The sequence below is a fragment of the Poecile atricapillus genome, chromosome W (genome assembly GCF_030490865.1).
Source record: "Poecile atricapillus isolate bPoeAtr1 chromosome W, bPoeAtr1.hap1, whole genome shotgun sequence".
In the NCBI taxonomy this organism is placed as follows: domain Eukaryota; kingdom Metazoa; phylum Chordata; class Aves; order Passeriformes; family Paridae; genus Poecile; species Poecile atricapillus.
Genome location: NC_081288.1, coordinates 323,450 through 339,707, shown reverse-complemented (window position 1 = coordinate 339,707; position 16,258 = coordinate 323,450). Strand labels below are relative to the sequence as shown.

At 54.2% G+C, this 16,258-nt stretch overlaps 1 protein-coding gene across 1 annotated transcript; it reads right to left on the bottom strand.

Annotated features, from left to right (window-relative positions):
- Window positions 1–580: 580 nt before the first annotated feature.
- LOC131591534 (superkiller complex protein 2-like) lies at window positions 581–15,882 on the bottom strand. The gene is made up of 16 exons (XM_058862342.1): window positions 15,871–15,882; window positions 14,530–14,672; window positions 14,125–14,268; window positions 13,926–14,013; window positions 13,005–13,111; window positions 12,373–12,519; window positions 11,231–11,330; window positions 10,749–10,961; window positions 9,808–9,918; window positions 9,620–9,731; window positions 5,968–6,086; window positions 5,577–5,687; window positions 4,611–4,747; window positions 3,862–3,972; window positions 1,715–1,929; window positions 581–711 (listed from the first exon to the last, which is right to left on the bottom strand). The coding sequence occupies exons 1-15, from the start codon at window positions 15,880–15,882 to the stop codon at window positions 1,749–1,751; spliced, it is 1,836 nt and encodes a 611-aa protein (XP_058718325.1). The 3' UTR covers window positions 581–711; window positions 1,715–1,748.
- Window positions 15,883–16,258: the final 376 nt, after the last annotated feature.

Here is a 16,258-nt window from a genome sequence, read left to right as displayed (position 1 = left end):
GGAGGTGACGGGAGGCAGAGCGCGGAGAGGCCCCACCTCGCAGGGCCAGAGGGGCTCCCGGCAGGGACAGGGACTCGTTCCGCTGCCTGTGCCGTCAGAGCAGAGCTCTGTGTGACCCTGCTCTGTGTCCCTGCCAGGATCACTGCCCTCACCTCTGAACTTGGCCTGCGTCCTGAACTCGCTGACCAGCCGTCCGTCCTCGCGGATGTAGATGGGGATTATCTGCAGGCGGGCCGAGAGCACGCTGTCCGTCTGGATCCCTGCAAGGACAGCGCCACTGGGAGCCCACACAGCACCTTCGCTCTCCTCTGCTGGGCTCTGCCAGCCCCAGAAGCGTTTGGGACACCTCCACAAGGCAGGGTTCAGTTGGGATCACCCTCCAGTGAGCCAGCTGCACGCTCCCTCTGCCAGCCATCGGCTGCCTAAGCCCCCCGCAAGCACAGAGGAAGGCAATATTCCGAGTTCCCCGCTCCCTCAGGACTCTGGGGGCAGTGCAGGAACTAAGGGGAAAACATGAAGGAAGCACTTCTTCCATAGCCCTTGGAGTGCCTCAGGCTCACCTGTCCTCCAGAGAACGGTGTCGTAGAAGAAGGAGAACTCCATCTCGGTGCGGTGCTCCAGGGAAGCCCAGCCCCTCGGTGCCGTCACACAGATGTAGGACACGGAGAGAGGGACGTGGACTGTCAGGAAGGACTGGGCAGAGTCCCTTACCTGGCAATAAAACCCCAAAAAGGGGGTTATGCACCTTCCAGTGAAGTCAGAGGTGACTCTGGACGTTCTTTACGTGCAGGCACCTCAGACAAACCTGCATTGTAATCCAGGGGCAGCGCTAAGGCTCCCTGGGACCACCGGACAAAGGAACTCTGGGCACAATTTCACCTCAAAACCCCCCTGATTTCCAAGGCTGTGAATTAAAAATGAGCAATTCTGCTTGCTCAGGCCTCCCAGAGCTCTCCATTTATTATCTGCAGAGTGCAGCTGTACTTTGTACGCCCTGGAGAATTCGGGGAGATGTTCCAGCCTGGCTGGGGCCAGGCTCCACATGCTCCACTGGGCAGTTTCTCCGGCCAAGCGGCTCCTCTGGGTTTGTGCAAACAATTGGAGCTATAAAAGGAAACTTCATGAACAAGTTCCAGGCTGGCAGGAATTAAGAGAGATGATGCTGGTCCAAGCAATGTGGGCTGGGAATTTAATGGAAGAGCTTGGGGGAGACTGAGTGGTCTGCAGATGGATAATGCAGCCAGGAGAGGACAGTGAGATACCCCAAACAGGGAAAGCCATTCGTTTCTAGAGGAACATTTTTGGCTTTTGGTCTCTTAATTACGGAATGAGCTAAAATATCCCATGTTGTGGAGCATGGACTGAGCTGCCTCTGCTCTGTCCTCTGCTCATTTCTATTGGCCGAGAACACAGCCAAAATTATAAAAGAGAGCCCAGCTGAGAACGTTTTGTATTTCCAGTATGGCCCTACATTAAAAAAACCCGGTATTTTCCTGGCACTCTGAAGATTTAGAGAATAAAATAAATGGAAAACGAATGAAATGGAAAATAAATGAAAGAAATGCACACAGCGCTGTTTTCTTACAGGTTAGAGGGGGGGAAAAGCCACGCTCCACCTGTGCAGGGCAGAGCAGCAGCTCCACGCAACGCAGAGCTGTGCCTGAGAACTGAGAGAGATCTGGGATACCTGGAGAGCTCTGGATGGGCCTCTCACCTGGAAGTCAGCGGTGACAGAGCCCCCACAGACATCAATTAACTCGGTCATGTCGTAATAAGCGTCGAAGGTCCAGATGCAGCTCTTGAGGCTGAGGTGCTGGTACAGCTGGATGCTCTTGGGCTCCCTCACCGCGGGCTCCAGCTGCTAGGGGCGGTCGTAGCCCGGGCCCAGCACGAAGCTGTCCTGGGTCACCTCGTCCAGGAACCCTGCCTCTGAGAGAGAGAAGTCAGGACACTGATCCCTCCCCATTTGAAACAGCCCCAGGCCAAGAATGGGGGCCTTGCTTCACTCTTGAATCAACGGGAGCTCCTCTCCCTTCATTATCCTGGAGGTCAAACTGGACATACTCAGGTCTTCACAGGGGAAAATCTAACAGGAATGGCATCCTAAAAAACCAAACCTAGGGACCTGCTGATTCAAGGCTGAAGTGAACCTTTAAGAAATGAGGAACAGGTTGAGTATGGAATTATCAGAGCGCAGCACAACTTGCTGCCTGTTGGGGAGGGTGAAACAGGGAAACCTTATGAATGTGATGGTTTGGCAGAAGATTCTGAAAAAAGAAGGCTAGAATCGAAGTAGAAACGAAAGCCTGCTTTGAGTCATAAGATACAGAGTACTGGTTACTATATGACCAAAGAACAATAGCCTAGCCAGCTAAAGGAGAATCCTGCTGATAAAACAATGTCCTTCTGCTGACAGAAAGCCCAAAGGTCAAGAAGCAAGGGAAGAACTTGTAAAGCTTGTAGAACCTCAAATGCAACACTGTATGTAAAATCTTTAGTGGGTGTATCTCGTGGTGATTGGTTACTGGGAATTAGAATATTCACTATAGAAAAAGATAGATTGGATTGTAACAAGAACTTTGCTCTCTTAGCTTTTCTATCTTAAACCTCTCTTAACCTCTCTCTTAGCTTTTCTCTCTTACCTCTTAACCTCTCTCGTACCTCTCGGCTCTTCTCTCGTACCCCTTTACTCCTCTCTCAGCTCCCCTCTCCCCCTCTCTTACCTCTTCCACTCTTTCCCTCTCTTACTCTTACCCTCTTGGGTTTTCCCCTCTTACCCCTCTCTTGTCTCCCCCCTCTTATCCCTCCCTGGTTTCCCCCGCTCTCCCTCTGTTGCTCTTACTCCCTCCTTCCCCTTTTCCATCCTCTCCTCTCCTGCTCTCCCCGTTCTCTCCCTCCTCCCCCGGACCACGTGGACGCCGAGGCTGGTGGCGGACACAGCTCTCCCCTCTCTTTACCCATATAATAAACTGCACATACCTGAACAGCTTGACCCTGGAGAATTCTCCCACCGCGAGCGAGCGTTTTACACAGCAATATCTAAGCAATGATTTCTAAACATTTATCCAAGCTTAAACAGCTTATTCCTAATTATCACCACCTTTATAACCAGCACTCGACTGCCCCTGCAATACACAGGCACAGGGAGGACACTGCAGTTATTGACACAACAGAACAAGTAACACACCAAATGAAACACCCAGCGCTACACCTCACTTCTGGAAACAAAACCTGGGCGCACACTTCAGTGTGCAAAACCCCTGTAAGAATAAAACCTGCTTTAAATATCTTAGGCATCGAGCCACACACACGCCTATGAAATTCAGCGCAGCAGTGACAAAAAAGGGAATTATTTCCTTAACCTGCGAATAATCACCTCTAAGATTCTGTGATGCAGTTGCCACTGCACACAGCCACAAGCGGCCTTTTTATGAACAGGCAAAAGAACAAAGGCAATCCCAATTTCTCCCTTCTTGTCTGCAAAGAAACAGAGAAGGGAGAGATGCTTCTCAGAGGAGCATGGTAAAAAGACACGTGGTGTAGAATATGGAACAGCTGATGGTTCAGCATCTCTTCCACTGCAAGATCTAGGGGATAGCTGATGATACCCTGGAGGCAGGAGTAGGAATATAAAGGAGCTCAAGGCTATCTGCTCTTAGGTTTTAGCACTGTGACCTTTACCTTAACTTACATTTAAGTGTTTCTTACAGTGTAAATCCCTTTTGTTTTGATTTTAACAGAGTACAAGAATTCAGTGAAGTAACAGTGGCATACAGCCTTTAATTTCCCCTGGTCTTCTCACCCAGCAATGAGGTCTCACAACAACAATACAACAATAAATAGTTATAGAAGGTAACTCACTGTGCTGAAGAGTTCTTCAGAAGGATGGGAGCCACAATTGAGGCAGATCCTTGGACAGACAAGCCAGAGGTGTTTAGGCCTTGTGTTTCCTTGTTACCCCAGAACCAGCCCCTAAAAGGGAACACAAAGTTCACACGCTTGTATTTGAAATGAACACCATATAAAGAACAAAACATCCTAAAAAAGCTACATATCATACAAATAATCCAGCTAGCTTCTTTATGCTGCTTTTCTGTGGAGCAACAACTTTACAGAATTAGATCTTGCTCTATCAATACAATGTTTTATTATTGATGGGCTTGTTAAAATCAGAGTGAACTCCAAGCACCCAGATATTCACAGCAGGCAAACATCTCTCTGAATACAACTGAAAAGGCCAGAAGGGCTGCTCCATGTTACCTGTAATAGCCATGTTTGTCTCTGGAGTACATCAGGTGATCAATGCATGGCCTTTCATCTATTTTTTTTTCCCCCCCTGTGTTCCTCCTTTCCATCCTTCTGCGTAGCCTTGTAGCAGATAAATCTGTTCAATAAAGGGCCCACCTGACTCTGAGCAGAAGGCAAAGCAGAGGATTTGTCAGCATGAAAACCCACACTGCAAAGATGAACGGGCATCAGTGGCAGTTAAAAATCTGCTAGAAATGCTAATATACTAATATACACTACCCTCTTCCCTGATTTCCATATAAAAAAGGAAAGGAAGTTGTGTGTGAGCCAGAAAAGCTAAAAGGCTCGGGCAATGTGCTCACCTGCCATCCCACACAGCTGGGTGTGACTTAATGCACCAAACACCAGGGAATCGTTGCCAGCTGGGCGATGGACACCACGAAGCACACAGGTTTTCAGTGCTGGCAGCAGCTGCAACGGGAGGATTGCCTCTGAGAAACTTACCAAAACAATGAAAATAATAAAAAAGAAAAAATTAACATCTATTTCCACAACATGTGTTTAAATTTATATACTATATTCATTTATATATAACACATAATATATAAAGTATCAAAATATATTATTTTAACATGTATACATATATTATTATATATTAAATATATTATATACATTTTAATTATATATATATTTATTATATGTATAATACATCTATTAAATAAATATAATGTATATATATAGATTAAACATAAACCTGTTTGTATATATTTGCATTACTTCTATTTCTTTACTTTTCTGGTTGCACACATCTCTATATCTTGATATATTTAATATACATTTCTATGTTTTTATTTTTGTAGTATTTATTTAAAAGCCCCGAAGCAAACCTAATAAAAACCAAACAGTCCCTTTATCTTAAACGGTATTTAAAAATCTTTTAATATATATTTTTTATCAGATTTATATACCTTGTTGATATACATAACACATAACATATCCTAAAATATATCATATTACCATCTATACGTACAGAAATCATATTATAGATTATAAATCAATATATATGTATATATTTCTATTACTTATTTTTACTTATTTTTATGCCTACATATATATATATATATATATTTCTCTATACCTTTACATATTCATTCTTGAAATATTTTATTTATTTTTTTCTTATTTATTTAAAAACCCTGCCTCTAACTAAATAAAAACCAAGCAGCCCGTTTATCTTCAATATTTTTTAATATCTATTTTGATCATCATTATACTTCCAGGTATATACTCGGTGGATAAAGTCCCCCCGACCCGCCCGCACCTCTCACCGTTCCGGCACACAGAGCATCCCCTCCTCGGGCCGCTCTGGACCCAGCGCCGGGGAGCGACCGTTGGGAGCCGAAGCCATCGGGGGACACGGTGGGAACATGGCAGTGACACTGTGGGGACACAGCAGTGACACAGTGGTGACACGGCGGGGACACAGCGGTGAAACGGCGGGAACACGGGGGGAACATGGCGGTGACACTGTGGGGACACACTGGGAACATGGCAGTGACACTGTGGGGACACGGGGGGAACATGGCGGTGACACTGTGGGGACACACTGGGAACATGGCGGTGACACTGTGGGGACACACTGGGAACATGGCGGTGACACTGTGGGGACACACTGGGAACATGGCAGTGACACCGCGGGGACACACGTCAGGCACTGACCAGCATCATGCGGTGCAGATCCGACAGCTCGGGCACGGCTCCCTTGCAGAGGATGATGACGGTGCCGGTGGTGTCCAGCCCGCGGCGGCCGGCGCGCCCCGACATCTGCGTGTACTCGCCTGTGGGGACGCAGAGCCGCCGGCGTCTTCTCCTCACGGATCCTCCCGCTCTTCCCCTCACGGCTCCTGCCCTTCCTCCCCTCACCTTTCCCGTCGCTTTTCCCCCTGCTTTCCCCTCGTGTTTGCTGCTCTTTCTCCCTCAGATTTTCCGCCTTTTTGCTCTCTCATTTCCCACCATTTTTCCCCTCACGTTTTCCCGCTCTTTTCTCCCCTCAGGATTCCCGCTCTTTTCTCCCCTCACGTTTTCCCGCTCTTTTCTCCCCTCACGTTTTCCCTCTCTTTTCTCCCCTCATGTTTTCCCGCTCTTTTCTCCCCTCAGGATTCCCGCTCTTTTCTCCCCTCAGGATTCCCGCTCTTTTCTCCCCTCACGTTTTCCCCCATTTTCTCCCCGTTTCCCCATTTTCTCTCCTCACATTTTCCCCCATTTTCCCCTCATGTTTCCCACTGTTTCCACCCTCACATTTCCTGCCCTTTTCCTCTCACGTTTCTGCCCTTTTTCCCTCATGTTTCCGCTCTTTTTTCCCCTCACGATTCCCGTCGCTTTTCCCGATGCTTTCCCCTCATGTTTGCTGCTCTTTCTCCCTCAGATTTTCTGCCTTTTTGCTCTCTCATTTCCCACCATTTTTCCCCTCACGTTTTCCCGCTCTTTTCTCCCCTCACATTTTCCCCCATTTTCTCCCCGTTTCCCCATTTTCTCCCCTCACGTTTTCCCCCATTTTCCCCTCACGTTTCCCACTCTTTCCACCCTCACATTTCCTGCCCTCTCCTGCTCGTGTTTCTTTTTCCCTCACGTTTCTGCTCTTTTTTCCCCACACCTTTCCCGTCGCTTTTCCCGATGCTTTCCCCTCATGTTTGCTGCTCTTTCTCCCTCAGATTTTCTGCCTTTTTACCCTCTCGTTTTCCCTCTCTTTTCCTCTCACGTTTCTCACTCTTTTCTCCCCTCACGTTTTCCCGCTCTTTTCTCCCCTCACGTTTTCCCTCACGATTGCAACTCTCCTCCCTCCATTTCTCCTCTTTCCTCCCATTTCTCCTCACTCTTTCCTCCCCTATTTCTACATTTTCCCAATTGCCTTTTCCCGCATTTTCCCTCTCAGCTTTCTCCCATTTTCCCTCTCCACTTTCTCCCATTTTCCCTCTCCGCTTTCTCCCATTTCCCCTCCCCGCTTTCTCCCATTTTCCCCTCAGCTTTCTCCCATTTTCCCCTCAGCTTTCCCCCATTTTCCCCTCAGCTTTCTCCCATTTTCCCCTCAGCTTTCTCCCATTTTCCCTCTCCACTTTCTCCCATTTTCCCTCTCAGCTTTCTCCCATTTTCCCCTCAGCTTTCTCCCACTTTCCCCTCAGCTTTCTCCCATTTTCCCTCAGCTTTCCCCCATTTTCCCCTCAGCTTTCTCCCATTTTCCCTCAGCTTTCTCCCATTTTCCCTCTCCGCTTTCTCCCATTTTCCCTCTCCGCTTTCTCCCATTTTCCCTCTCCGCTTTCTCCCATTTCCCCTCTCAGCTTTCTCCCATTTTCCCTCTTCGCTTTCTCCCATTTCCCCTCTCAGCTTTCTCCCATTTTCCCCTCAGCTTTCTCCCATTTCCCCTCTCAGCATTCTCCCATTTTCCCTCTCCGCTTTCTTCCATTTTCCCCTCAGCTTTCTCCCATTTTCCCCTCAGCTTTCTCCCATTTCCCCTCAGCTTTCTCCCATTTTCCCTCTCGGCTTTCTCCCATTTTCCCCTCAGCTTTCTCCCATTTTCCCCTCAGCTTTCCCCCATTTTCCCCTCAGCTTTCCCCCATTTTCCCTCTCCGCTTCCTGCCCGTTTCCCCTCACGTTTCTGCTCTTTTCTCCCCTCAGGATTCCCGCTCTGTTCTCCCCTCACATTTTCCCCCCATTTTCTCCCCGTTTCCCCCTTTTCTCCCCTCACATTTTCCCCATTTTCCCCTCACATTTTCCCGCTCTTTTTCTCCCCTCACGTTTTCCCGCTCTTTTCTCCCCTCACGTTTTCCCGCCCATTTTCTCCCCTCACGTTTCCCCTCACGACTGCACCTCTCCTCCCTCCATTTCTCCCCATCTTTTCTCCCATTTCTCCTCACTCTTTCCTTCCCTATTTCTACATTTTCTCAACCCGCTTTCTCCCATTTTCCCTCTCCGCTTTCTCCCATTTTCCCCTCACATTTCCCCTCAGCTTTCTCCCATTTTCCCCTCAGCTTTCTCCCATTTTCCCTCTCCGCTTTCTCCCATTTTCCCCTCACATTTCCCCTCAGCTTTCTCCCATTTTCCCCTCAGCTTTCTCCCATTTTCTCCCTCCGCTTTCTCCCATTTTCCCCTCAGCTTTCTCCAATTTTCCCTCAGCTTTCTCCCATTTTCCCTCTCCGCTTTCTCCCATTTTCCCTCTCCGCTTTCTCCCATTTTCCCTCTCCGCTTTCTCCCATTTCCCCTCTCAGCTTTCTCCCATTTTCCCCTCAGCTTTCTCCCATTTCCCCTCAGCTTTCTCCCATTTTCCCTCTCCGCTTTCTCCCATTTTCCCTCTCCGCTTTCTTCCATTTTCCCCTCAGCTTTCTCCCATTTTCCCCTCAGCTTTCTCCCATTTCCCCTCAGCTTTCTCCCATTTTCCCTCTCCGCTTTCTCCCATTTTCCCCTCAGCTTTCTCCCATTTTCCCTCTCAGCTTTCCCCCATTTCCCCCCTCAGCTTTCCCCCATTTCCCTCTCAGCTTTCTCCCATTTTCCCCTCAGCTTTCTCCCATTTTCCCCTCAGCTTTCCCCCATTTTCCCCTCTGCTTTCTCCCATTTCCCCTCTCAGCTTTCCCCCATTTCCCCTCAGCTTTCTCCCATTTTCCCTCTCAGCTTTCTCCCATTTTCCCCTCAGCTTTCTCCCATTTTCCCCTCAGCTTTCCCCCATTTCCCCTCTCAGCTTTCCCCCATTTTCCCCTCAGCTTTCCCCCATTTTCCCCTCAGCTTTCCCCCATTTTCCCTCTCCGCTTTCTCCCATTTTCCCCTCAGCTTTCTCCCATTTTCCCTCTCCGCTTCCTGCCCGTTTCCCCTCACGTTTCTGCTCTTTTCTCCCCTCAGGATTCCCGCTCTGTTCTCCCCTCACATTTTCCCCCCATTTTCTCCCCGTTTCCCCCTTTTCTCCCCTCACATTTTCCCCTCACATTTTCCTGCTCTTTTTCTCCCCTCACGTTTTCCCGCTCTTTTCTCCCCTCACGTTTCCCCTCACGACTGCACCTCTCCTCCCTCCATTTCTCCCCATCTTTTCTCCCATTTCTCCTCACTCTTTCCTTCCCTATTTCTACATTTTCTCAACCCGCTTTCTCCCATTTTCCCTCTCCGCTTTCTCCCATTTTCCCCTCACATTTCCCCTCAGCTTTCTCCCATTTTCCCCTCAGCTTTCTCCCATTTTCCCTCTCCGCTTTCTCCCATTTTCCCCTCACATTTCCCCTCAGCTTTCTCCCATTTTCCCCTCAGCTTTCTCCCATTTTCCCTCTCCACTTTCCCCCATTTCCCCCTCACGTTCCCACCCGCTCTCCCCCCAGCCCCACATCCAGCCCCTCACCGGGCAGGAGATCCCGGAAGCCATTCCCGTCGTGTTTGCGGATGGAGTCGAAGACGACGGTCCTCGCCGGCATGTTCACCCCCATGGCGAAGGTCTCGGTGGCAAACAGCACCTGGGACAGGCGTGGGGCAGCCATGGGGTGGGATCCCCGTGCCCCACAGCCGGCTGTGCCATTTTTCCCTGCTCACCTTCACCAGCCCCTGGCTGAAGAGCATCTCCACCACCTCCTTGAGCAGCGGCAGGACCCCGCCGTGGTGGACGCCGATGCCGCGCTGCAGCAGCTCCGACAGCTGCAGTACCTGCGGGGAGGAACGCGCTGGATCCCCTCCTCGAGGTACAAACCCTTCCCTCTTTACACCTCACACCCCAAAATCGCCCTCCCCGTCCCTGTGGGACCCCAAAATCACCCAAAATCGCCCTCCCCATCCCCTCACACCCCAAAATCCCCGTCCCTCACACCCCAAAATCCCCATCCCCTCACACCCCAAAATCCCCGTCCCTCACGCCCCAAAATCCCCGTCCCTCACACCCCAAAATCCCCGTCCCTCACACCCCAAAATCCCCGTCCCTCACACCCCAAAATTGCCCTCCCCATCCCCTCACACCCCAAAATCCCCGTCCCTCACGCCCCAAAATCCCCGTCCCTCACAACCCAAAATCACCCTCCCCGTCCCCTCACACCCCAAAATTGCCCTCTCACACTTCAAAATCGCCCTCCCACACCCCAAAATCGCCCTCCCATGCCCCAAAATCTCCCTCCCCATCCCCTCACACCCCAAAATCGCCCTGCCACACCCCAAAATCACCTTCCCACACCTCAAAATCGCCCTCCTTGTTCCCCTCACACCCCAAAATCACTGTCCCACACCCCAAAATCACCGTTCCCACACCCCAAAATCGCCCTCCCACACCCCAAAATCGCCGTTCCCACACCCCAAAATCGCCGTTCCCACACCCCAAAATCACCCTCCCCACACCCCAAAATTGCTGTCCCACACCCCAAAATCACCCTCCCACACCCCAAAATCGCCCTCCTTGTTCCCCTCACACCCCAAAATTGCCCTCCCACACCCCAAAATCACCTTCCCACACCCCAGAATCTCCCTCCTCATCCTCTCGGGGACCCCACCTGTGGCAGGCGCCGGTCGGAGCCGCGCAGCCGGGCCAGGCAGCGCGTCAGGAAGTGCCGGACCTGGGCGCGCTCGGCGCCGCTCAGCAGCTCCAGGGAGCCCAGGGCAGCCGCCTGCTCCTCGCAGCGGCCACGGGAGAAGGTGAAGGTGACGGCCGGGAGCAGCTCCCGCTCACGGAGGGTCTGCAGGAGGGACAGCCAGACACCACGCTCCTGGGGGGAGAGAAGGGTCAGGGGGACCCCCAAACTGCCCCATGGGACCCCCAAACTGCCCCTTGGGACCCACAAACAGCCCCCAGCCCCATGGAGGGTCTGCAGGAGGGACAGCCACACCCCACACTCCTGGGGAGAGAGAACAGGGTCAGTGGGACCCCCAAACTGCCCCTTGGGACCCCCAAACTGCCCCCAGCCCCATGGGACCCCCAGTACCCATCCAGGGTTGGGGGTTTGGGGTCACTGGGACCCCCTGGGACCCCCAGTACCTGCCCAGGGTTGGGGGCTCCCATGGTGGGCTGCCGTGCCCCGAAGCTCTGCGCGTGTTTGCTGCTCTGCTCCTTCTTGGCCTCCACCGCCGCGTAGTACCTGGGACAGGGGAGGGGCAGGTTTGGGACAGGTTTGGGGCAGAATTGGGTCAGAATTGGGTCAGAATTGGGTCAGAATTGGGTCAGAATTGGGGCAGAATTAGGTCAGAATTGGGGCAGAATTGGGGCAGAATTGGGGCAGAATTGGGGCAGAATTGGGTCAGGTTTGGGTCAGATTTGGGTCAGCTTTGGGTCAGCTTTGGGTCAGCTTTGGGTCAGCTTTGGGTCAGGTTTTGGGTCTGATTTGGGTCAGGTTTGGGTCTGATTTGGGTCAGGTTTTGGGTCAGGTTTGGGTCAGGTTTGGGTCAGGTTTGGGGTCAGGTTTGGGGTCAGGTTTGGGGTCAGGTTTGGGTCAGAGTTTGGAGCAGGTTTTGGGGCAGGTTTTTGGGGCAGGTTTTGGGGCAGGTTCAGGGCAGGTTTTGGGTCAGATTTTGAGTTAGATTTGGGTCAGGTTTTGGGTCAGGTTTGGATCAGATTTGGGTCAGAATTGGGCAGGTTTTGGGTCAGGTTTGGGTCAGGTTTGGGTCAGAATTGGGCAGGTTTTGGGTCAGGTTTTGGGTCTGATTTGGGTCAGGCTTGTGTCAGGTTTGGGTCAGATTTAGGCAGAGATTTTGGGGCAGATTTGGGTCAGGTTTTTGGGGCAGGATTTGGGGTCAGTTTAGGGTCAGGTTTGGGTCAGATTTGGGTCAGAATTGGGCAGGTTTTGGGTCAGATTTGGGGCAGATTTGTGTCAGGTTTTGGGCAGGATTTGGGTCAGATTTTGGGTCAGATTTAGGCAGTTTCAGGTCAGGTTTGTGTCAGGTTTCAGGTCAGATTTTGGGTCAGATTTAGGCAGTTTCAGCTCAGATTTGGGTCAGGTTTTGGGGTCAGATTTTGGGTCAGTTTCAGGTCAGGTTCGTGTCAGGTTTTGGGTCACATTTAGGCAGGATTTGGGTCAGATTCAGGCAGTTTCAGGTCAGATTTGGGTCAGGTTTTGTATCAGGTTTTTGGGTCAGATTCAGGCAGTTTCAGCTCAGATCTGGGTCAGGTTTTGGGGGTCTCACCCCTGGGTGCTGAAGGCCCCCCCTGGGCCCAGCAGCTGGAACAGCTGGTGCCGGTTCCGGGCGCTGTTCCCGGTGAACAGGAAATGCTCCAGCGGCACCGGGCGGCGCGGGGTGCTCAGAACACGGACACAGCGACGCTTGGTGCGACTGACGGGGTGAGAGACACCCTGAGAGACCCCCAGGGACCCCCAAACCACCCCTGGGACCCCCCAAAACCTCCCCAGGGACCCCCAGAGACCCCAGGGACCCCCAAAACCCCCCAGGACCCCCCAAACCCCCCTGAGAACCCCCATAAACCCCTCAGAGATCACTAAAGCCCCTCCAAGATCCCCCAAAGCCCCCAGATCCCCCCCATGTCCCTCTCAGAGACCCCCGAAGATCCTCAGGACCCCCCCCAAACCCCCCCAGGATCCCCAAACCCCCCTGAGAAGCCCCCAAACCCCCTGAGGACCCCCCAAAATCCCCCGAGAACCCCCCAAAGCCCTCTCAGGACACCCCAAACTCCTCCAAGACCCCCTCAAACCCCCTGAGGACCCCCCAAACCCCCCAGGGATTCCCCAAAGCCCCCCCAGGACCCCTCAGGACCCCCCAAAGCCCCCCCAGGACCCCCCAAAAGCCCCCCCAGGCCGTACCCGACCCACTGGGCGAACTCGAGGGCGTTGGGGACGGTGGCGCTGAGCAGCACCAGCTTCACGTGCTCGGGCAGCAGGATCAGCACCTCCTCCCCCACCACACCCCTCTGGGGGGCACGGGGGGGTCAGGGGGACCCCAAAACACCCCAAAACACCCCAAAACACCCCAGAACCCCCTCAGGAACCCCCAAAACCCCCCAGAACCCCCTCAGGAACCCCCAAAACACCCCAAAACACCCCCAGGAACCCCCAAAACCCCCAAAAACCCACCCAGGAACCCCTCAGGAACCCCCCAGCACCTCCTCCCACACCACACCCCTCTGGGGGGCACGGGGGGGTCAGGGGGACCCCAAAACACCCCAAAACACCCCAAAACACCCCAGAACCCCCTCAGGAACCCCCAAAACCCCCCAGAACCCCCTCAGGAACCCCCAAAACACCCCAAAACACCCCCAGGAACCCCCAAAACCCCCAAAAACCCACCCAGGAACCCCTCAGGAACCCCCCAGCACCTCCTCCCACACCACACCCCTCTGGGGGGCACGGGGGGGTCAGGGGGACCCCAAAACACCCCCAGGAACCCCCAGAGATCCCCTAAACCACTCCAGAACCCCCCAAAACCCCCCAGACCACCCCAAAACCACCCCAGGACCCTCCAGAACTCCCCAAAACCCCCCCAGGACCCCCCAGAACTCCCCTAAACCCCCCCAGGACCCCCCAAACCCCCCCAGGACCCCCCCAGAGCCCCTCAGGACCCCTCAAAACCCCCCAGAGCCCCCCAGGACCCCCCAGACCACCCCTAAACCCTCCCAGGACCCCTCAGAGCTCCCCTAAACCACCCCAGACCCCTCCTAAATTACTTCAGGACCCCCCAGGGCTCCCCAAAGCCCCCCCAGAGCCCCCCAGAGCCCCCAGCCCCACCTCATTGTCGTTGACGCAGTGAACCTCGTCGAAGATCACCCACTCCAGGTCCCGGATGGCGTTGGAGCCGTTGGACAGCATCGACCTGGGGGGGAGGAAATGGGGCTGGGGGGGGTCCTGGGGGTCCTGAACCCCTCCCCAGGACCCCTCAGGACCCCCCAAAGCCCCCCCAGGACCCCCCAGGACCCCTCCCCAGCTGAGGATCTCGGTGCTCATCACCAGCCACGCGGCCTCGGGGCGCAGCCGCACGTCCCCCGTCAGCAGCCCCACGTCCCCGAAGGTGTCGCGGAAATCCCCAAACTTCTGCTTGGACAAAGCCTTGATGGGGGAGGTGTAGATGGACCTGGAGGGACACGGGGGGGTCACCCCAAAAAAACTGCGGGGGTTTTGGGGTCCCCTCAACGGTTTTGGGGTCCCTGGGGCAGTTTTAGGGACCCCCAGCCCAATTATAGGGACCCCCAGCCCAATTTTGGGACCCTCAGCCCAATTTTGGGACCCCCAGCCCCATTTTGGGGTCCCCCAGCCCCATTTTGGTGTCCCCCAGCCCAATTTTGGGGTCCCCAGCCCCATTTTGGGGTCCCCCAGCCCCATTTTGGGGTCTCACCGTGTCATGTGGCGCCGGGCCAGCCCCATGGCGTACTCGGCCAGCGCGGTTTTGCCGGCCGAGGTGTGAGCGGCCACCAGCAGCAGTGACCGCGCTCCAGGCACAGCCGCGCGCTGCTGGAACGGATCCGGCTTGAACGGCCACTGGGGAGGGGGAAACGGATCTGGGGGTCACTCTGAGCACCCCAAAAACCCCAAAAACCACCCCAAAAACCACCCCAAAAACCCCCAAAACCACCCCAAAAACCACCCCAAAAACCCCCAAACCAACCCCAAGAACCCCCGAAATCCCCCCCAAGACCCCCCAAATCCCCCCCAAATCCCCCCAAGACCCCCCAAATCCCCCCAGGACCCCCCAAATCCCCCCCAGGACCCCCCAGATTCCCCCCAAATCCCACCCTATGGGCGGGGTCCAGCAGCAGCTCCTCAAACCCCTCCACGGGGGTGGCGGCGTCGATGAGCTCGGCCCAAACCCCCAGACCCAAAAGACACCCCCAAAAGACCCCCAGACCCCAAATCTCCCCTAAAAGCCCCCCCAAACCCCCCCAAAACTCCCCCAGACCCCAAATCCCCCCCAAACTCCCCCCAAAGACCCCCAAGACCCCTCCCCAAAACCCCCCAGATCCCAAAGACCCCTCCCCAAAACCCCCCAGATCCCAAAGACCCCTCCCCAAAACCCCCCAGATCCCAAAACCCCCCCAAAACCCACTCAAAGCCCCCCAAGACCCCTCCCCAAAACCCCCCAGACCCCCTCAAAGTCCCCCCAGACCCCAAAACCCCCTCCCCAAAAGCCCCCAGACCCCAAAGCCCCCTCAAAAAGACCCCCAAAACCCCCTCAAAGCCCCCCCAGACCCCAAAGCCCCCTCCCCAAAACCCCCCAGACCCCAGATCTCCCCCCAAACCCCCCCAGACCCTGAAGCCCCCCAAAAAATCCCCCCAAAGCCCCCCAGACCCCAAAGCCCCCTCCCCAAAACCCCCTAAACTTGAAAACCCCCCCAAATCCCAAAAGCCCCCCAAAAACCCCCCCAAATCACCCTCAAAGCCCCCCCAAAACCCCCTCAGACCCCAAAGCCCCCCCAAAACTCCCTCAAAGACCCCCCAGACCCCTCCAGACCCCAAATCCTCCTCCCCAAAGCCCCCCCAGACCCCAAAACCCCCCCAAAAAAACCCCCAGACCCCAAAGCCCCCTCCCAAAAAGCCCCCCCAAAAATCCCCCAAACCCCAACCCAAAACCCCCAAAACTCCCCCAGACCCCAAAAGCCCCTCGAAGCACCCCAGAGCCCAAAGCCCCCTCCCCAAATCCCCCCCAGACCCCTCCCCTACCTCGGGGCGGGAACTGCACCCCCCGTTTCATCCCGGGGGGGGTCGTCAGCAGCTATGGGGGGGGGAGGGGAGCGGGTGAGACCCCCCCCAGAACCCCAAAAATGAGGGGGAGGGGCTCCCCAGGTTGGGGGAGGGGCTCCCCGGAATTTGGGGAGGGGTCTCAGGAATTTGGGGAGGGGTCTCAGGAATTTGGGGGGGTCTCAGGAATTTGGGGAGGGATCTGTGGAATTTGGGGAGGGGTCTCAGGAATTTGGGGAGGGGTCTGTGGAATTTGGGGAGGGGTCTCAGGAATTTAAAGAGGGGTCTCAGGAATTTGGGGAGGGGTCTCTGGAATTTGGGGAGGGGTCTCAGGAATTTGGGGAGGGGTCTCAGGAATTTGGGGAGGGGTCTCTGGAATTTGGGGAGGG